Source organism: Mirounga angustirostris, unplaced genomic scaffold (assembly GCF_029215605.1).
Source record: "Mirounga angustirostris isolate CCGP_5_RB_7025 unplaced genomic scaffold, mMirAng1.0.hap1 SCAF_12, whole genome shotgun sequence".
In the NCBI taxonomy this organism is placed as follows: Eukaryota; Metazoa; Chordata; class Mammalia; order Carnivora; family Phocidae; genus Mirounga; species Mirounga angustirostris.
The window spans coordinates 70797256-70820198 of record NW_026991720.1 but is presented as its reverse complement, the minus strand read 5'-3'; the positions used below and the strand labels follow the sequence as shown (position 1 = coordinate 70820198).

The 22943-nt window shown below is 38.6% G+C and overlaps 1 protein-coding gene across 5 annotated transcripts in view; it reads right to left on the bottom strand.

Annotated features, from left to right (window-relative positions):
• The window catches only part of PEX1 (peroxisomal biogenesis factor 1), a 70726-nt gene that overhangs the window by 11466 nt on the left and 36317 nt on the right, over window positions 1-22943 (bottom strand). For 4 of the 5 annotated variants that reach the window (XM_045864713.3, XM_064575270.1, XM_064575271.1 and 1 more), the window contains 13 exons: window positions 22413-22496; window positions 21884-21998; window positions 21082-21788; window positions 19632-19751; window positions 16800-16923; window positions 16486-16586; window positions 15496-15578; window positions 14206-14338; window positions 8626-8722; window positions 7244-7414; window positions 5439-5593; window positions 738-927; window positions 369-535 (listed from right to left, as the gene is read on the bottom strand). In XM_045864713.3, coding sequence (XP_045720669.1) covers window positions 369-535; window positions 738-927; window positions 5439-5593; window positions 7244-7414; window positions 8626-8722; window positions 14206-14338; window positions 15496-15578; window positions 16486-16586; window positions 16800-16923; window positions 19632-19751; window positions 21082-21788; window positions 21884-21998; window positions 22413-22496 — 2247 coding nt within the window. The remainder of the gene's footprint in view (window positions 1-368; window positions 536-737; window positions 928-5438; window positions 5594-7243; window positions 7415-8625; window positions 8723-14205; window positions 14339-15495; window positions 15579-16485; window positions 16587-16799; window positions 16924-19631; window positions 19752-21081; window positions 21789-21883; window positions 21999-22412; window positions 22497-22943) is intronic. The other variant, XM_064575272.1, reaches the window with a different exon arrangement.

The window sequence follows — 22943 nt, the reverse complement described above, 5'->3', positions numbered from 1 at the left end:
ATCTGACTTAATCCCTCAGTTCTGTGGACCTAGATGACTCTTCCAGCTTATTCCTACCCGTTTCTGATCAAATCCCAGCTGACAGTTCATTTGCTTTAAGTATCATCTGAATGATTCAAGCAAAACACAAGATTTATGCAATTCACATCAAAATATACATACTGTAAATATCACCCCAGCTTTAAGTTATGTACAGGCAAGGAGTATATCAAATACTTCAAAAAATCTGTTAGAGTATCAAAAATAGTGCTGGCATTTATTTGGTAACTCAGTAAATACTTCTTGAATCGAACTGAGATTAGGCAAGCCAACACATAAAGGCATTCAGTGGTTCTTCTGGAAGTAAGTACTTGGTTTTTTTTAAGTACCTTGGCTGGTAACTGGATGGTATCCATGAGTATCTGCCGAACTTCATGTAATCCACCAATCTTATCCCAGCCCAGGTCCCTAGGTTTATGCAAGTTGACATTTCGCAGAGACACAGGAATAAATCCATGGAGAGCCTTTTGGAAGTCCAATGTTGTTAAAGCTAATTCTGTTTAAAAATAAACACAACTTGTTTTGGTAGTCATATCTATATATGAATCTTCAAAATTTGCTATCATCTTAGCAGGAGAGGCTGATTTCCTACTCACCTGCTTATCTGAATACTAAAATAGAATATATTTAATTCTTACTATATTAACTTTCTCTGCAATGGCAAGATTTCAAATTTTGGATTTAATAGGAACACGTACCTTCCCTGGTGGATATGCTCTGATGAGAGAGGTGAGAATGTATGGCTCGATCCACAAGCACTGTAAAATCTCTAGCCACAAACCCTTCAGTTTCTTTAGCTATACGTTTCAGGTCAAGATTAGTGAAATTGCTTATTTCACAGTCCAGTTTATTTTTTATTACGTTATACAGAATTTCACACCTTTGCTCCTAAAGAAAAAAACACGAAATTCAATTTTTTTTTTTAAGATTTTATTTATCTATTTGACAGAGAGGGAGAGACAGAGAGGGAACACAACAGGGGGAGTGGGAGAGGGAGAAGCAGGCTTCCCGCTGAGCAGGGAGGCTGATGTGGGGCTCGATCCCAGGACCCTGGGACTATGACCTAAGCTGAAGGCAGACGCTTAATGACTGAGCCACCCAGGGGCCCCACAAAATTCAATTTCTAATTTTACTCAAATGTAAACTCTAGTACATATATTTTCAGAAAAACCAGGTTGACACAATCTAGGGTAACAAAAAGAGATTGGCAGTTGTCTGCAGATGCAGTGGGGGAGGGACGGATTGCAAAGGGGCACCAGGAAACTTTTGGCAGTGATGGAAATGTCTGTTCCCTTAACTGTGGTGATGGTTTCATGACATATACACGTTAAATGGTATATACAGTAGATAATATATACATGTTAAACATGATTAAATTGTACAATTTTTTTTTCTAATTTTAAACTGTACACGTTATTTTTTTTTTAAAGATTTTATTTATTTGAGAGAGAGAGATGGTGACAGAGATAGCGAGAGCACAAGCATGGGGAGAGGCAGAAGCAGAAGCAGGCTCCCCGCTGAGCAGGGAGCCCGATGCAGGACCCGATCCCAGGACCCTGGGACCATGACTTGAGCCAAAGGCAGACGCTTAACGACTGAGCCATTCAGGTGCCCCTGGGCATCCGACTCTTGGCCTCAGCTCAGGTTTTGATTTCAGGGTTGTGAGTCCAAGCCCTGTGTTGGGCTCAGCATGGAGCCTACTTAAAAAAGAAATAGATATTCAATGACCAATACTACTACCATTCTGTTATACTTACTACTAGGTTTAATACTTTCATTCTTCAATAACAGGTAATTAGCACAGGGTCTGAATATTTAGGATAAGAATTTTAAAGGGGTGCCTGGGTGCTCAGTCGGTTAAGTGTCCGACTCTTGATTTTGGCTCAAGTCATGATCTCACAATTGTGAGATGGAGTCCCATGTCAGGCTCTGCGTTCAGCATGGAGTCTGCTTGAAATTCTCTCTCCCTTTCCCTTTGCCCCTCCCCTGGCTCGTGTGCTCTTTCTCGCTCTCAAAATAAATAAATAAAATCTTAAAAAAAACAAAAAGAATTTTAAAGAAGAGGTTAAAATGTGCTTGTCTGTCCTGGAACATACTTCTTTGAGCTCATTGCCTCTAAAACCTTCCTGAACGTGAGTCCCCAAAGGGGACGATGGGCCATGTGGGCTTGTGATATTGTGATTTATGATGAGAAATATAGATTTGGTTTTTGTCCCTGTTTCTGGCCCAGATCTCCTAAAACCCTTAGAATTTCTTAAGTGGTAAGAATGATAAAGGCGCCCTGATATTCACACCCTTTCCAACACACCAGAATTTATGTTAATGAGGGGGGCGTTTCAGAAAGCACCTAAGGCTGAGGGCTGGCTGCCAGGGAACCAACCATAGAGGGTTGACACTTGCAGTACCACACTTCGATTTCCAGGAAGGGGAAAAGGGTTGAAGGTTGAAGGTTGAGTCAATTGCAAAAGGCCAAAGATTTAATCGATCATGCCTATGTACTGAAACTTCCACAAAAACCCAAAAGGAGAGGATTCAGAGAGCCTCCAGGTTGGTGAACCAGAAAGCTTCCATGTGCCATCATCTTGCCAGGCCCTAAACATTACAAGGACAGAAGCAGCTTGGTGAGAACAGAACCTCATCCTATGTATCTCTTCATCTGGCTATTGATCTGTATCCTTTAATATCCTCTGTAATAAACTAGTAATCTACTGAGTAAACTAGCTTTCTTAGTTCTGTGAGCTGCTCTGGAAAAATTACTTAAAGCCAAGCAGGGGGTTGTGGGAACCTCTGATTTACAGCTAGTTGGTCAGAAGCATAGGTAACAAGCTAGACTTGCAATTGGCACTGAAGTGGAAAGCAGTCTACAGGATTGAGCCCTTAATCTGTGGAATCTGATGCTATCTGAGTAGACAGCAGAATTAAGTTGAATTCTAGCACACCCATCTGGTGTCTGAGAATTGCTTGGCGGTGTGAAGGAAAAACCCACACATTAGAATTGAGTACTAAAATCATAGAGGGTAAAGAATATTGGTGCTCGTAAAGAAACAAATGTTTAATCAAATTTTAAAAAAACATCTATTTGGATAAAAAAGGATAAAAACCATATGATCATTTCAAAAGCACTGGACAAAGTATAACATCCATTCTTGATAAAAACTCTCTGCAAAATACGTCTAACAGGGAATATACCTCAACATAATAAACGCCAAGAAAAGCAAAGCTGGAGGTATAATTCCAGACTTCAAGTTATATTACAAAGTGGTAGTAATTAAAACAGTATGGTACTAGCACATAAAAACAGACACAGAGATCAATGGAATAGAACAGAACACCCAGAATAAAACCCAGAATTAGATGGTCAACTAATCTTCGACAAAGGAGGAATGAACATAAAATGGGAAAAAAGACAATGTCTTCAACAAATGGTGTGGGGAAAACTGGACAGCTACATACAAAGAATGAAACTGGACCGCTTTCTTTCACCATACACAAAAATAAATTCAAAATGGATTGATGACCTAAATGTGAGACCTAAAACCATAAAAATCCTTAAAGAAAAAAAATCCTTAAAGAGAGCACAGGCAGTAATTTCTCTGACATCGGTCAATGCAACATTCTTCTACGTGTATTTCCCAAGGCCAGGGAAATTAAAGCAAAAAATAAACTGTTGGAACTACATCAAAATAAAAAGCTTCTGCACAGCGAAGGAAACAATCAACAAAACTAAAAGGCAACCTACTCAGTGGGAGAAGATAGTTGCAAATGATATATCTGATAAAGGGTTAGTATCCAAAATATACAAAGACCTGATATAACTCAGTACCCCAAAAACAATCCAATTAAAAAATGGGCAGAAAAAAAATGGGCAGAAGACATGAACACAAATTTCTCCAAAGAAGACATACAGATGACCAACAGATATGAAAAAATGCCCAACATCACTAAGCATCAGGGAAATGCAAATCAAAACTACAATGATCTAGGTATCACCTCATGCCTGTCAGAATGGCTAATAAAGAACACAATAAGTACTGACAAGGATGTGAAGAAAAAAGAACCCTCATGCATTGTTTGTGGGAATACAAACTGGTGCAACCATTGTGGAAAACTGAAGAGGTTCCTCAAAAAATTAAAACTAGAACGACTCTATGATCCAGTGATCACACTACTGGGTATTTACCATCAAAAATACAAAAACACTAATTCAAAGGGATACATGCACCCCTATATTTATGGCAGCATTATTTACAATAGCCAAATTATGGAAGCAGCCCAAGTGTCCATCACCAGATGAACGGATAAAGGAGATGTGGTACATATATACAATGGAACGTTACTCAACCATAAAGAAGAATGAGATCTTGCCATTTGCAACAACATGGATAGAGCTAAAGAGTACAATGCTAAGCGAAATACATCAGAGAAAGGCAAGTATCATGTGATTTCACTCATATGTAGAATTTAAGAAACAAATGAGCAAAGGAAAAAAAGGAGACAAACCAAGAAACACTCCTAACTACAGAGAAGAAACTGATTGTTACCAGAGGGACGGTGGGTGGGGGGATGGGTGAAATACATGATGAAGGTTAAAGAGTATACTTATGATGGGGGGGGAAAACAAATATGTATATATATATACACACACACACACACACACACTCGTAATTCTATTTGCATTTCTCACTAAATGCTCTTTCTTACTAAAAAGAAATCTTTAAAAAGGTAACTATGTAAGGTAATGGATGTGTTCAATTAACTTGATTGTAGTAAATATTTCATAATGTATATGTAAATCATATTGTATAAATATATACAACTTTGTTAATTATACCTCAATAAACTGGAAAAAAAAATTCGAATGTCCACGATGTATTTACAGATTTCACCAATGGAAAATAAAGTTCAGAATTTGTAGGGTTTTTGTTTTTTAAATGGAATAACAAAACTTCAATAATTTAAAAAAATGTTTTCCAAAAAGCCTTGGGAAGTACACAGTAACATTTCAGATGGTTATAAATGGAAATTGTGCGTCTGAGCACAAAATGCACCAAATGTCACCTTTTAAATATCCTTAAGCGTAAGTTTAAAGCCATAAATTAGTAATAAAATTAAAAAATGAGGGATGCCTGGGTGGCTCAGTCAGTTAAGCGTCTGACTCTTGATCTCAGGGTCATGAGTTCAAGCCCTGCATTGGCTCCAGGCCTACAAATAAATTTATTTATAAATATATTTTATATAAATTATATTAATTAATAAATTTAATTAATTTATAAATTTATAAGTACAAATATATATAAATTATTTAAAATAGAATTAATTAAATACATAAATAAAGTAAAATTGAAAAATGGTTTATATGAAGAGGGGCATATTTCAACACTCTTCACAAGTAGTATTACCTGATTAGGAGGTTGAATATGATGGACACACTGAAATACATGAATTCCTTGAGTGGAGACAAGCGAAGGATGCAGAGAATGTTGAGACTGGCTTGTGGCAATCAGTGCAACCAAACTTCCCATGGAAATAAACTCTTTCATCATATCACTCAAAGCTAGAATAAAGCAATACAGTGTAAAAGCTTAGTAAATATAAACATGAAATTTAAGAATTATACACTCATTAAAAATAATAACCTGGGGGCACCTAGGTGGCTCAGTCGTTAAGTGTCTGCCTTCAGCTCAGGTCATGATCCCAGGGTCCTGGGATCGAGCCCCGCATCGGGCTCCCCGCTCTGCAGGAAGCCTGCTTCTCCCTCTCCCACTCCCCCTGCTTGTGTTCCCTCTCTCACTGTCTCTGTCAAATAAATAAAACCTTAAAAAAAAATAAATAAATAACCTGAATTTGAGCTTTTAGGTGGAGTGCAAAGAGTATGGATCCTTCATACCTTCTAAAAATTAAATCTGCCACTCATTCACTGATTGATTTACTGGGGACCTAATATCAGCCCCACTCCAACCAATCTAATGGAGGCAGAGGAAGTACTGTAAACTCAGTCTGTACACTCAGAACAATGCCTAGGTGGTTCCTTACTTCTAGATCTTAGAAGTAAATCAACAGGAGTCTCTGAAATAAATACAGAAGGATGATAAATTCCCATATTGTGCTCTGTTGATTAGGCAAAACACAGTTCCTATTACAATGACTTCCTGAACAATCTCTTTCCACCCCAGGTCTTGCCAGGTTTGGTTATTAGGAGGTCAGAACTGCAACAGGCATTAATCAGGTGTATCTGAGTCTTGACCTAGAAATTTGCAGCATTCCATTAAACATTGCACTAACAAGTTTTGCAGATCCTACAGGACTCTAACTCTGAGATTAACATGGGTTTATAATAACCCAAGGTACTGTGGTTGCATTTTGTCTCTGTTCCAGCTGTCAAGAACCATGAGGCAGCTACATGCGGCCAAATCCTCTGACACTACCCCAGCTCCCTGCGTGAATTCTAAGCTCCAGGCACAGGGTAGTCACTAACATCCCACCATTTCTCATACCTCTGTGCCTTTGCCTGTGGATCGATCATGCTTCCTTTGCTTCCTCGTTAGCTGCTTCACGCTAATTTCTACTCCTCCGTCAAAATTCAGTTAACTGCAGTTATCAACTCCCCCCAACAGCCTTCTCTGCTAACTCCTTACCACCCCTGCCAGTCCCAGTTGAGGATGTGCGCTCCTACGGTTGCCCACGTACATCTCCAGCAGAGCAGATCCCCCCACCTCGGAGCTGTGCCACCCTGGTCAAATGACTTCATCTCTCCATTTTCATTTATTCACCCGGAGAATATTTGCATGTAGAGTACAAAACAATCCTAACCCAGAAAAGGCCCTCAATGCATGGTAGCTACCATTATTATCATCAGTATTCTGTACGAAAATTGTCCGTTTACTTTTCGTTCCGCTCCTAGACTTTGAGAACACACTGTGCGTAAGCATTAGACAAACATTTGTCAAATGAACAAAGCCAGAGTAAATCTGTACAACGAAGCAATTTCTAATAAGCACAGGAGAATGAAAAGACCCCAGAAGACTAATCACAAAGCTGCAGAATTTTCACACCGCACTTGTCTACCAATTTTACAAATACAGAAGCCTCAAAAGCAACACATAACATCGCATTATCTGAAGAGAGCAGATTTATCAGTAAGACTAAAACTGTTGGCTAACCAAAGGAAAAGGCCCACAGCCCTGAGCGGATGCGTTTCCATTACCATGTGCCAGCCGCTGGCTCTGCACGGCCTCAGGGCCGTGCTCATGTTCTGGGACAGCAGGCCGGCCTACAATGAGGTCAAGGTCGTCCAGCAGAATCACGGAAGGCTGCCTCCATGCCGCCTCGGAGAAAGCCAGCTCCAGGGTTTTTTGTACCTTTTCAAGCCTTTTCCCTTAATATGGGAGATATGAAATGGTTTTAATGTTATTTCAGGCCTGGTAAGTTCCAGCTGCCCTTTTGAGAGCATTAGAAAAGCTCAATATTGATTTAACTCTGAAAATTTCAGCCACATTTTGTCAATATACCAATCACTAAAATTTGTTAATCATTAACTTGGTTTTAATTAATGTAGTCTCAAAGGACTCACTAAAGAACTGAATTTTATAAAGTGGAAAAAAAGGAACATGCTACTGTAAGTCCTGTATGTATGTATTCTTACTGGGCCTTATATTCCACAGAAAATTTCAGATGGCATACCACAAAACAGTAAAACAAAGGAGGATGTGGAAGCACGTTAAATAAGAGTAGGGGATCAAGATTCAGATAAAATCAAACATAAATGTAGCTGTCCAGAGATCCTAGAGTTACTATATTTCAGTCATACATTGGCTTCAAACTTCCTGGTGAATTGCCAACTTTTAATTTTCAAAGAACAGAAAATACACAAATTCATAAGCCAAAATAAAGAGTTCCTGTTACTTAGGTCTACAACAAAACTTTCACATGAAGCCTCAAGTAGGACTCTGAGAGATGGACAGTCTCTCTAAAACCACCTTTGTAGCATACGAAGTAATGGGTTTTTGAAGGCTATTTCTTCGTTTCTTACCATATACTAGATAAAATACACAAACACAGAGCATGGGACTAATTGGGATGACACGGCAGAGGTAGCCAAGGGGGGGAAAAAGTTACTCAAAATAAAATCTTTCCAATCTTGTTTTTAAAAAAAATAGGTAATAAGCAGTAAAGACCTAAAAAGTACCAAAGTGTACATGGTAAATTGTAATTCTCCTCTTCACTGTCCATAGCCAGCCTTCCCCACCTCACCCAGGGTTTCTCTAGCAATTCAGGGATAATGTATACCCATTAGAGTACACCTTAGATACTAACGTTCCCAGAATGGTCTAAGTTGGCATTTTTAGGAATATAGTTTACAAAGAGTTTTGGCTAGGAAAAAAAGGAGGGGGCCTCCATCAAGTATGGAGAGTTTAAAAAATTTTGCTGAAAATATTAGAAAGCCAAAGATTTTAAATTTCTTAGGAATTTCAATGACTAACAGAAAAATTAAAGATCAGATATTCACATTTATTAGATGAACAGCATTAAATAACATTTCCGTCTTTCTAGCAAAAAAAGGTTTTATATAGAGTGTTATATTCATACCTCGTAAAGTTTTACAGTCAACTATCTCCACGTGGGCATCCAATATGTCAGATGCTTCTTTACAGACTGCCTTGGCTAAAGTTGATTTTCCAGTGCCCTAGAAAATAATTGCTTCGTAAGCAATATATTCAATCACAGAAATAACTTCTGTTACTGTGGCAACCATCAAGATTCAGCCTCACCGATCAAGTGTACACTACCCAATGTTCTATGTCTGTTATATCTCAATAAAGCTAGGGGTTAAAAAAAGAGAGAGAAAGGAAAAGAAACCCTACATCCCTGGAGCTCTAGGATCATATTATGGTGGGTGATGTTTAGTATAAACTAATAGGAAGGGGTGAAAATGCGGACTCAGGAAGTTTTAAGAGCACTGCAGGTAAGTGGGAAAGATTTCCTAAATATGTATTTAAGTCTATCAAAGAAAAATATGTAATATTCTGCAAAGAAACCAGGAGGCTCCAGCTTCCCAGCCTTCATATGGGAATCCCAGGATTCAAGTAGTACAGAAACACAGGCAAGGGTAATAGAGGACAACCCAACCTCTGGAGTATAAGCCGCCCAAAAAGGGGCATTTCCCACCCCAATTCCAACCCCAATTGGTACTGACACTAAAGATAATAAATTGCTTTGAGAAAGTAAAAAATGTATATACCAGTCTAGTACTGTGTGAAAAAGACAGGTGTTACTAAAATAACTTTTGTTTCAAGTTGTTAGAAGCTGGATGTATCCTATGTTCATTATAGGGCAGAGACAGAAAATGCACATCTAATTTGTTTTTACAATTTGTTAAAACAATCACTAATAATTTCTTTTACCTTTAAAAACAGGCAATGCTTCATTATTTACTAGAAGGGAATAATGTGAATATTAAATAATTTTTCTAGAGAAATGAACCCTAATCCCATTTAATTTCAACTATTTTTATCTTTTTTTTTTTTTTTAAGATTTTATTTATTTATTTGACAGAGAAAGACAGCAAGAGGGGGAACACAAGCAGGGGGAGTAGAAGAGGGAGAAGCAGGCTTCCTGCAGAGCAGGGAGCCCGAAGCGGGGCTCGATCCCAGGATGACCTGAGCTGAAGGCAGATGCTTAACGACTGAGCCACCCAGGCGCCCCTTAATTTCAACTATTTTTAATGGAAACATTTATTACCCACTTCCCTATTATCTTAAATTAACTGTAATTTTAATCCAGTTTCTTGATCATTTACCGTATTACCGTGACAACCAATTAGTGTACCATGTGGCCCTCAGAGACTCTTAAGGTGGGCAGAACTGTTTATTTTTATATTAAGTGACTCCCAGACTATATAGGGTTTGATCCTGGTTTATAAAATATGCAAAAAATACAAAATAATGATAAACACTTAGCAGAGAAAGATAAAAATGTTCTATAATCATCCCACCTCACAGAAGTAGCCAAAGTCAACTGTTCTGATGTTTCATCCTTCCAGACACTCCCCGCACATTTTATGAAAATTTATGAAGATGGGATTATTTGTGCAGGTTCATGACAAATCACCGTCCTCCTTATGGACAAATATGGAGCCGCACCCATTCCCCAGCACGCCGCTGCTGAGACATACTGGACTGAAACAGGTTCCATAAGCCCCTTCCTAATGTACATTAATGCTGCTTCCAATTTTTAACTATTATAAGTAAAGCTAAAATAAATATCCATATGCCTGTTTACTTGTCAGATTATATGTTCAGAATAAATTTCTAGGAGTGGAATTACTATATCAAAAGGTACACGTTTAAAATTTTGCTGAACATTGCTATAGTGTCCCCTAGAAAGGTTGACATTGGTAGGTTTTTATAATTCTTTTAATACAGGTTTTCTCCTTCAGTGTACTATTATTTCTTACCCTCGTTGCTTTGTCTAGCTTTAAGAGCCCTGCACTGGTTCTAATATTTTGTTTTTCAGCACCATGAGCTGGCAAAACAGCCAAGCTTGTTATACAAAGTCTGAAATTTGGCAGGCACTCAACAAATCGTACCATCAATACAGCTTACAGAATTGCATTTACATTTAAAGTCAATGGGCTCCAGGGGCGCCTGGCTGCCTCAGTTGGTGCAACATGCAATTCTTGATCTCAGGGTCATGAGTTCGAGCCCCATATTGGATGTAGAGATTACTTAAAAATAAAACAATAAAGTCAATGCTCTCCAAAGAACAGAAATTAGGGGTGCTGAGATACAGGTCCCCTGCCATAATCATTTTGCCTAGTCAGAGGGCCTTCTCCTCACATAAAGTCATTCACATTTGTATAATAGCATTTTTCAGTTTACAAAGTGCTTTCACACATATTATTTCCCTTAAGTGAAGTTAATCCTAAGAAGGCAGATAAGAAACCAAAAACCTGCCTGAGGTCACAGCCGGTAAGTACATGACAGAGGTGGGACTCAGATCCAGGTCTTCTCTGCTTGTTCTTTTTTTTTTTTTTAAACCTTTTTTTTTAGATTTTATTTATTTGACAGAGAGAGAGATACAGCGAGAGAGGGAACACAAGCAGCGGGAGTGGGAGAGGGAGAAGCAGGCTTCCCGCGGAGCAGGGAGCCCAATGTGGGACTCAATCCCAGGACCCTGGGATCATGACCTGAGCCGAAGGCAGACGCTTAACGACTGAGCCACCCAGGCGCCCCTGCTTGTTCTTTCTATTAACCATGCTACCCCTAGGTGAGATGGGGAAGAGAGAATATTGCTTTTTCAAAATAAATACTCTACAATGAGGATGCATTTTGAAATCTGACAAAGAAAATCTAGAAACCACATAGAATAGTTGCTATATGTCACCAGCCTTGCATATCTGCGATAAATCCCACTTGATTATGGTATAAATTCTTCATATACATTGGTTGACTTGATTTGCTAATATTTTGTTGAGGATTTCTGCATCTATGTTCATGAGAGATATTGGTCTATAGTTTTCTTTTCTTGTAATGCCTTTGTCTGGTTTTGGTATTAGGGTGATGTTGGCCTCATAGAATGAGTTATGAAGTACTCCTTTTGCTTCTATCCTCTGAAAGAGATTGTAGAAAACTGGTGTAATCTCTTCCTTATGTGTTTGATAGAATACACCAGTGAACCTACCTGGGCCTGATGCTTTCTGTTTTATAAGGCTATAAATTATTGATTCAATTTCTTTACTAGATATAGACCTTTTTATATTGTCTATTTCTTCTTGTGTAAGTTTTGGGAACTTGTTTCTTTCAGGTAATCGGTCCATTCATCTAAGATGGTTATCACATTTGTGAGCAGAGTTGTCCATGACTATTACTATTTTATTATCCTTTTAATGTTTATGGAAACTGTAGTGATGTCCCCTCTTTGATTTCTGATATTACTAATTTGTGTCTTTTTTTTTCTTAGACTGGCTAGAGGCTTATCAATTTTATTGATCTTTTCCAAGAAGCAGCTTTCAGCTTCATTGATTTTCTCTATTGATTTCCTGTTTTCCATTCACTGATTTCTGCTCTAATTCTTATTACTTCTTTTCTTCTGCTTACCTTGGATTTAATCTGCTCTTCTTTTTCTGGTTTCCTACAGGGGAAACTTAGGTTATTAGAGTAGTTGCTATATTTTCAATAAGAATCAGAAGAAAGCAACTGGGCTAGTAACAGGAAAAAAGTTATTTTACTGGAGTTAAAAGTGAATGGAATTGAAAAAGCCTTAAAATCTTGAAATGAAAGAAAGAACAAGCACTCACAAAGATCATACTGTACCCCTGAAAACAATATTGCATTGGCAGAGAATAAAACTGTAAGCCCTTAAAAGGACAGGGGAAACCCTAGCAAAATGAAGATTCCTTTTTTTTTTTTTTTTAATATGTATTATTTGAGAGAGACAGAGATAGTGAGAGAGAGCACAAGCAGGAAGGAGGGGGAGAAGCAGACTCCCCGCTAAGCAGGGAGCCCAATGTGGGGCTTGATCCCAGGACCCTGAGATCATGACCTGAGCTGAACGCAGATGCCCAACTGACTGAGCCACCCAAGTGCCCCAAAACTGATGAAGATTAAAGAGAAGACACAAATCACCAAGATCAGGAAACGGCCCATCACAACAGACTCCATAGCCATTCAAAGGATAGTAAAAGAAATACGGTCAACAACTTTATGCTCATAAATTTGACAATTTAGGAGAAATGGACCAATTCCTTCAAATTACAAACTACCAAATGTCTGCCAAGTTGAAATAGACAATTAAGGAAATTTAATTTATAATTAAAAAGTTAAAGGTGAAGTAATCTCCACACCCAGAAGGTATCACTGGGGATTTTACCAAACATTTAAGGAAGAATGAATACCAACTTTAGATAATCTCTTCCAGAAAATGGAACAGGAAGGAACACTTCTCAACTCATTTTATTAGGCCAGCGTTACCCTGATAGCAAAACTAGACAAAGACAGTATGAAAACAGAAAACTACAGGGTAGGGGCGCCTGGGTGGCTCAGTCATTAAGCGTCTGCCTTCAGCTCAGGTCATGATCCCAGGGTCCTGGGATCGAGTCCCGCATCGGGCTCCCTGCTCAGTGGGAAGCCTGCTTCTCCCTCTCCCACTCCCACACCCCCTGCATGTGTTCCCTCTCTTGCTGTCTCTGTCAAATAAATAAGATCTTTAAAAAAAAAAAAAAAAGAAAAGAAAACTATAGGCTAATATCGCTCATGAATTTAGATGTAAAAATCCTCAAGAGAATACTAGCAAACAATGGAGCACCTGGCTGGCTCAGTCAGAAGAGCATGGAACTCTTGATCTCAGGGTCATGAGTTTGAGCCCCATGTTGGGTGTAGAGATTACTCAGATTAAAAAAAAACAAACTGGGGCACCTGGGTGGCTCAGTTGGTTAAGAGTCCGACTCTTGGGTTTTGGCTCAGGTCATGATCTCAGCGTTGTGAGATCAATCCCTGTGTCGGGCTCCCTGACGAGCAGGGAGTCTGCTTCTCTCCCTCTCCCTCTGCACCCCCACCCTCACCCCCAATTCGTGCACGTGCTCTGTCTCTCAAATAAACAATCTTAAAAAAAAAAACTTAAAAAAAAAAAAAGAGTATTAGCAAACAAACTTGGCAATGTATACAAAGAATTATATACCACAACCAAGTGGGATTTATTACAGATACGTAAGGCTGGTTCAATATTTGAAAACCAATCAACCCTATCAACACCCTAAAAAGCAAAAATCATACAATCATATCAATTGGTACAGAAAAAAGGCAGGGATGGGGCGCCTGGGTGGCTCAGTTGGTTAAGCGACTGCCTTCGGCTCGGGTCATGATCCTGGAGTCCTGGGATCGAGTCCCACATCGGGCTCCCTGCTCGGCAGGGAGTCTGCTTCTCCCTCTGACCCTCCTCCCTCTCATGCTCTCTGTCTCTTATTCTCTCTCTCTCAAATAAATAAATAAAATCTTTAAAAAAAAAGAAAAAAGGCAGGGAGAATGTCACTTTATTCATCACCACTTTCTATATTTCCCAAGCAAATGTAGCCTTCCCAAATCTTGTGTTAACAACCCCATATAACAGATGATCAAAACCCAGAGAGAGAAAAAAAGTGACTAATGCAATGGGCACATTTTAACCACATACCTTTCCTCCTGTGAATAAAAGGGCTCCATTCCTAAGTCCTGCCACCAGGGACATCAGCTGTCGAGACAAAGGGCGTCCCAGGAGGCTATGAGTGATGTGTTCCATGGAGGATACACCTAAGGAATTCACTCCTCTGCAAAATATATACATTGTTGCATGATAAAACACTGAAGCAGGATAAAATCCAGCTGTAAAAAATTCTGTAACTTTCCTTCCCAGGCTGGTTAATGATTTTTAAAAGAGTAAAATGTGGAAATTTTCCCTTACTTGAAAGTATATTGAATTAATGCCAAATCTGAGTTAACACCTTTTAAAATTAGTTTTATTACTTTCAAACATGTACAGTAACTAGAAGTTTTGTCTGAACAGGGCATCTTAAGGAATTTGTCTTAACACACACGGACACCCCTCTCAAAATGATTTTTGGTTTGGTAATCAACATAATCATAAATGCGTGCATTTGAAGAGTTAGGATAATTGCAGACTGATTTCCTCTTAAACTCAGCCTTTGAAATCCAGTTTCAATTTGTAGATTATACAAGCACGAACTTCAACCTACTTCCTGACTCTAGCACTTTCTTTCTGATAATAAATATAAATTCCTAAAATCAGAGTCTGAAGAGATTTTACTTTCAACATGAATAATATGCTGTATTTAAACATTGTTACTTTATGGTTTAATCCTTTTATTAGCACATTTACAGACTATACTATTACAGGAAATCAAATCACTACCACTACAACTACAAAAAGCTTCTGTGAAGAATGGGAAGATGTAATGATTATAGGAGATTCTCATATTGCATAAGAGATAAAGAAATTAAAAGGGGGTTCTTTTCAGACTTGTTTGGTTTTAAAAGTTAAGGAAAACACAAATAATCCTAATTAGTAAATTAGTAAGATAGTTGAAGGAATAACTTAATTTGAAATATTTTTAAACATTCAAATAATATTTTTGGATTTAATGTTTAAAATAAATGTATTAGCTCTAAGAAGTACTGTTTTATTCAAGCACATATGATCCGAGTCATACCCAGTTGCTTCCTTCTCACAAATCAAATCTCAAAGCAAAATTTCTAATAAGCTTCAGCCCTTTATGTAGTTACCTAAGAAGACAAGGCAAATTACCACGCAAGGTGTGAAAATAGAAACAATCCTTGAAAAAGTATCTATAAATGCATTATTAAGATTATTCAATATTAACATCTACTTTAATGTTCATACATAAAAACCCTGCCAGATCATGTCAAACATGACTGTAAACATACTAGTTTGGCCAGAACTTCTTACCCCAAGCACTTCAGCTTTAAAAAAGGAAGAATAAAGTCAATTTCCTCACTGTTTTCTTCTTTTACCATAGGGTCTAGAAGGACCTATAGTAGCAAGGAAAAATCAGTTTTACATTTCAAAGTTATATCTTTGGCCTGTTTTTCTCAGGTCCCAGGAAACTGAATTACTGATTCTGTTACACAGAGAGAAAAGACACATTGTGCATGCAAGATCATTACTCAAAATAGCCTTCACAACAATAATTTACTCAACCAAGGAACAAAAATATTTATGGTCAACAACCAGTAAAGGATGTCATCTCCTTCATACATTTTAAGGACACATCTTTATTTGCAATTTTGATGTGTGTCATATATACTCTTCACAGGTCTTACATTTTTACCTCCTCTGAATGGTATTCTCCTTCAGCTTTATTTCAAAAGTAGAGAGACAATGTCTAGTTTCCAACCATTCAAATTCTAAACAACTAGAGCATCTTTAATCCTATAACAATAAGAGTGAATATCCTAACGAAAACCTAATATTCTAAAAAGACCACTTATAAAATCCTTCTGGAAGAAAAGTGATCTGATAATACTTGTTAGGAGCTGAGAATTTAAGAACTGCCAAAATAATATGGGTTATTGCAAATATGGGTTACAGCAAAGCTGCAAGTAAAAATATGAATTTAAAAAATCAAACCCCTAAAACTAAGTTTTCCTGCGCTTCAATACTAGAATAATATGAAATCATGATTCATTTGCCAGTTAACACAATCAATTCTATTCTTGAAACTTAATTGTGCATTGATTTTAAGTTTAGGACAAATCAATTTGTTTAGATAAGTTAAAGAGACTCTATAATAAAATATTTTAAATCAAGTTATTCCTTACTCTTATTCACATTTCTAACACACTTCAGGATGCAAAGTCTTACAGGTAAACTCATACTTTATTATCGATCCTATGTGCCAAATATTATTTCATTAAATATTCAATAGTACGTGATTACTTGTATTGTGGTCTTCTGCAGCAGACTAGTGCTCAACAAAAAAATGTTTTCTTTTTCTTTTTCCCAAGAATGAACTATATTTAGAGAAAACTCCTTCAACCCTATCAAAAAAAAAAAAAAGGCAATAAATGTAGAGTTAGCACTGAAGCAGAGATGAAATAATTTAAGATTTAAATTTATTTAAAGAAAGGTATTCTTTGATATGTAAAACCATTTACTTATCATTATATTTCCTGTCCACACGTATGACAGGTTGGAAAAATCACGAACACTTCTTCAATAGGAAAAATACCAAAATGACACAATGTACCCACCGCCTTCAATTCTCAGCTTAATGTATTCTTCCTCTGACAGTATCAAAGGAAGCGAAGTGGTAGTACGCTGCTGTAGCCATGAAGAGAACACAGTCTTTACATCTTCGTCACTTACACCTTTAGGCTGCCAGAGCAAAGGGAAGAACAGTAATGAATTATCCAAACACCTAAGTGAACGTTAACATCTAGCTTAACACCTCATCGTGCTAATGATATGTAAACCTCGATACAGCTGATGCACCTTAAACAAGCCTCTTAATCTCTCCGAGCCTTGTTCGCCTCACGTAAGAACCATTAGCTGGTGTCCATTAGGAGGAGACTGGTCAATTAGGTCAATCACGGAATATACCCATTCAGCAACAGTTGGGCACAAGTGATTACATGTGCTAGTTCAGGATGCAACGAGCCTGGCATGACCATTTATTATCTGTGTAAGTGTGTGCAAATTAGTAAAACTGTCTGAACCTCAGTTTTATAATCTATTAAATGGGAACTACTAAAAAATAATTAAAAAAAAAAAAAAAAAGCACACCTTACCAAACAAAACCAGGAAGGATGTTCGTATTTATAGGCACAGATTTGGGATTTGACATTACAGGACAAGCAGGACAGTGCAGCCTGAAGAGACATTTACAGGGGCGCCTGAGTGGCTCAGTTGGTTAAGTGTCTGACTATTGATTTCGGCTCAGGTCAGGATCTCAGGGTCATGAGACTGAGCCCCACATTGGGCTCCACACTGGGCATGGAGCCTGCTTAAGATTCTCTCTCTCCCTCTCCTTCTATCCCTTCACCCCCTCGCTCTCCCTCTCTTAAAAAAAAAAAAAAGAGCAAAAACAAAAAACCATTTACAGAAGTGGTGAAATTTTAAACACTCCTTATCTCTATGACCAGTGATACATGTACCATGGTTTGGCTCACTGGATCACCATTCCAACCCCATTCTCCCTTGCCTCCCTCCATTAACGAGGTGGGAAAGAAAACTCCATTCCCAACCTGGAGCTGTGTGTGCGCCTGCATTGTGACCAATGGTGTACAATCAGCAATCATTGGGAAGGGCTTCTCCTCCTAATCGAAAGGTAGAGAAACCTTGCAGAGAAGGCTTTTACTTTGAGCCTTTCCTTCTGCTGCCAAGAATGCAGATGTGATACCTATTAGTACAGCAAATGCCTTGCATCTAAGAGGAGGAAAGCTACAGGCTAAGGATGGCAGAAAGACCAAAGGAGCCTAGATCCTTGATGACATAGTTTAACTACCTCTGAGCTCCTCCAAACTTCTTCGTACATGAGAAAAATAGGCTCTTTATATGCTGAAGTGACTTTTTTTTTTCTGTTAAGCAGGCCACAGTGTTATACTCAATAAGTACAGTGTTAATAAACTGGAATGAAGAAATTCTAAGAGAAACACTATTAATTTTTAAAGTTTTAAAATCAGAATTAAGTTTTTAAAACCTATTTGAAGCTAAAAACAGGAATACCCAAAAATTCATGTAGGAAAGATCATTAATATGTGCCTAGGAAAATAAACCTCTATTCATTCTACCATTTTTCAGCTGGTCCATTTCTGTTCTCTCCTCATCCAGTGTCATGCTAGGTCTGCTGATTAAGCTCAGTTTAGAACCTGATCACTACAAAAAGCAAGCTAAACTAAGTACAGGCATTGCTTTCATACTCTTAAAGATCACAGAAATAGTCTGTTTGGATATTACTGGGCAATGGGATTAAAGACCTAAAGGAAGAGCGGCTGGCTGGCTCAGTCAGTGGAGTATGCAAGTCTTGATCTTGGGGTCATGAGTTTGAGCCCCACGTTGGGCACAGAGCTTACTTAATTTAAAAAAAAGCCAAATTATCCATGTTTGCATCGGCACAATATACATATGTGTTGCTTACTAAAGATTTCTTGGTTTCTCAAAAAGTTGAACAGAATTACCATAAGATCCAGGAACTCAGGGTGCCTAAATGGCTCAGTTGGTTAAGCGTCTGGCTCTTGATTTGGGCTCAGGTCATGATCTCAGGGTTGTGAGATCAAGCCCCACGCTGGGCTCTGTGCTGGGCGTGGAGCCTGCTTAAGATTCTCTTTCCCTCCCCACCCCCACCCAGCTCTCCCTCTTTCCTTAAAAAAAAAAATCTATCTATCTATCTATCTATCTATCTATCTATCTATCTCTCTCTCTCTCTCTCAATTCAACTCCTAGGTATACACCCAAAAGAACTCAAAGCAGGGACTCAACAGATACTTGTATACTAACGTCCATAGCAGCATCACTCACAATAGCCAAAAAGGTGGAAACAATCCAAGGGTCCATCAACAGATGAATGGACAAACAAAATGTGGTATATGCATAAAATGGAATATTATTTCGCCATAAATAGGAATGAATACATTCTACAACCTGGACGAGCCTTAAAAACATGTTAAGTGAAATAAATCAGATGCATGGGACAAATATTATTGGATTCCACTTATATGAAATAACTAGAATATGCAAATTCATAGAGAGAATATAGATTACAGGTTACCAAGAGCTGGGAGAACAGGGGATGGTGCATTATGGCTGAATGGGCACAGAGTTTCTGTTCGGGGGCTGGGAAAGTTTTGGAAACTGAGGGTGGCGATGATTGCACATAATGAATGTAATTAATGCTGCTGAATTGTACACTTAAAAATGGTTAAAATAGCATTCTGTTAGATATATTTTCCCACAACAAAATAAAACAAAGACTTCTTTGCCCTTCTAGCAAAAAGGAATACAACATTCCTGTTACTTGGCCAAAGCAGCTAGAAATTTTACATGACATGTAAAACAACTGTGATAGAACATAAATTTGAACTCACTAAGTTTTCTCTAGGTTGTAATTTTAGAGATCTTGGAATTTTAGGGGTAATTTCCACTGGAGTTATTCTGACTACTGCATGCATTTCTATATTTAGTCTCTTTCTCAGGTCATCTGGAATCTGAAATTTAAAAATAGATATATAAATATGTGAAAACTTGATTTAAAAATATCCCACAGCATACATAGTTATTAACTTCTATGAATTCAGGTAAATTGATGGAAGTTATCAAGATTCATAAGAGTAACCAGATGGGTATTCAGGCACTGTTTTATCACAAGCATTTCCATTTTTCCCCTTCGTTTCTTTATTTCCACACCCTCTTCGGAATGAGATCCATCAATCTGGATCTCTCAAGTCAAGCCTGCTTGAGGACTGCCACTCCTCGGTGCCCATAGCCACCAACCTTTCAAGTGGGGTGGGAAGTGTGGACACCTCGCTGCCATCTTATATGGTCCCTAGGCCTCCACCTGGCACTTCTTCACCCTGTCCTCACCATGTGTTTTCAAGGAAAAAAATGGGATTGCCACCAAACGGCAGAACCATTAATAGAAAAGAGAAGTCCTAACCAGTTCAGTGTTAGACATTTTTATTTTGAAGATGCAGCAGGATCTCCTAAACTAAGAGTTTAGAGCTAACGGAAAATAATGAGCTGACGGTCTGGAATTTTAGCAAACGATGTAGGCCAAAGAGATGAAAACTTTGTCAGTTGCCAACACAGAGGTCAGAAGTGAAACTGGCAATAAAAGAAATCTACAAAGGAGATCCCCTTCCTCTATTTTTCTTCCTTGTCCTAGTAATTTCCTCCCTTTATCACCATAAAGTCTCGCTTCACAATGGCTCAAATTAAGTTCAAATAAAAGGGGCTGGTGACTCGGTCCACATAAACTAAGCATTACTATCTGAGACCAGAATGAGAAGGTGGACACTGGTCACTCTCCTCCCCTCCACAGTCCCACAAAGAGCGGATTCCAGCAGGGTAAGCAGCTTCTGGGTACACCCCTCACGCTATGGGTCTCTCCCTACCTCGGTACTGCCCTCAAGTCACAGCAAGTCCTTCCTTGGCTTTCAGGAACTGGGGAACAAACCTTCTGCAGGCATTAAAGATGTGAAGCTTTGTAAGGCACCCCATGCTAAGCGTGAACTTGACAGTCAGCCTGCCTGGGTGTGAATCCTAGTTGTACTTACTGTGTGACTCAGGCAAGTAATTTTGACCTCTCTGGGCCTGTATCTTACAGCTGTCCGAGTTTCCTTAACCAGAAAATACGCAATCTTCACCCAAACAAGGACTTTACCTGCAATCATAAATGTGTCCCTGCAGGGACTTTAGACACTCTTTCTTACTGTACTGATTTTCAAATTGTATATAAAATATTATTCTAATACATAATCTGAAGAATTTCAAGCAACATGAAATTGCTTTCTCCCTAATAATACATTTTATACTAACCCAGACTTTCCCAAGATGAAGAGCTTCTACAGTTTTGGTGTATTTGATGGCATTCTTCAATTCCTCAAGTCCATTCCAGACTACCTGTAGCACACAGGCCTTAGCTGCTTCCGAGCTGATCGGGTTTTGATCTAGTGGTTCTAAGATCTGCTTCTCTTTTTCAGGTGACAGGACATTTTGTTTTGTTTTACGTTGCTTTGGAGAAAATAGCTTAATTAGCTTCCCGTAGGTCACAGTAAAGCTGGGCTCCACATCAAAATATTCCTGGTCCCATGGAAATACATGAACGGCACAGTGTCTGTGAAACTCCGAAGTTGCTCTTGTGTTACACATACTGGGAGGCTGCGATTTGCACACTCTGAAAATATTGTCTAGGGGAACAACTTTGGACTGCATAGTTTTGAATGCATTCATTTCAGTTAAACCCCAGGATAGCTCCGATTTCTTCTCAGACCCAAAAGAAAAAATGCTTCCTATCACAGTCCATAAGCTTGGCATGGATGGTGAGCCAGTGGTCACCCCTGAGTCTGTCTTATTAGACCCAGTGCCTGTTAATCCTTTTTGGTCTCCTCCGGAATTATGAAATTTCCCATGTGCATTATCTGCTTCTGAAAATGTATTCTCCTTGGCTTGGCGGGTCTTTGGCTGAATAAGGAGTTTAGTGTCCGTTTCCAGCCTTCCATAAGCAGCTGCTGGTGTTAGTGCAACTGTGTGGGGGAAGCAAGCCATCAGTACACATTCACCTCTGCCAAGGGCTCAATGCTACAGTGTAGAACACAATGGAAAGTCCAACAGCACCTACCAGTTTGGATAAATATGTAGGTCTGCTGATCAACCCAGACAGGAAAAACGGCTTTTGGAAAAACTATTCGAATTTGATCCAGAAGATGCTGTTCAAGGGAAGCAGCATGCAGCTCCTACAACCAACCAACAAAAAGATCTATTCACTTTACCTTTTGTCATTCCACGTCTAGGAAGGAAATCACAATTCATTCTTCTAACTTGAACCAACTCAGAATACATAATGTAGCTCAGAAAAGAGAAATCTAAAGACACTGATACTTTGGCTTCCAGTTATGGAATGATTAAGTCACAGGGATAGAAGGCACAGCATAGGAAACATAGTCAGTGGTATCATAATGGCACTGTCTGGTGACAAATGGCAACTATACTTGTTGTGAGCACAGCAAGACGTACAGACACTGAATCACTATGTCGTACACCTGAAACTTCAGTGACATTGTGTGTCAACTATACTTCAATATAAACAAACAACTATGCTGAAGTAGTTTAACGTTAAACTGGGCTGGTTCTCATTGTATTTTCTTTACCAGTATCTCCCAGTCATCTGCTGAGAGGGGTTCCACCTCGACTTGCTGACAAGACACCACATGGGAACACAGCTTGAGAAACACCTGGAAAAAATGGAAAATGTAAAACTACTTTTAAAAGACTTTTTGTATCCCTAGGAAATGAGAAGTTCTCTTTAGGTAAGTAAGTGTGAGCGAGTGAATGAGTGCGCATGTGTGCCTCTATGTATTGTATAGATCTCCACTGGACAAATATTTATTAAGCACTTATTCTTAGGTAGGCCTTGATATACTCAACATTTTAGGAAAAAACTGTCTCATGACTAATTATAGAAAAAAGGAAAATATATCCTAGCACAACATATTTTTTTTTAATTTTTTTTTTTTAAAGATTTTATTTATTTGCGAGAGAGAGAATGAGAGACAGAGAGCATGAGAGGGAGGAGGGTCAGAGGGAAAAGCAGACTCCCCGCCGAGCAGGGAGCCCGATGTGGGACTCGATCCCGGGACTCCAGGATCATGACCTGAGCCGAAGGCAGTCGCTTAACCAAC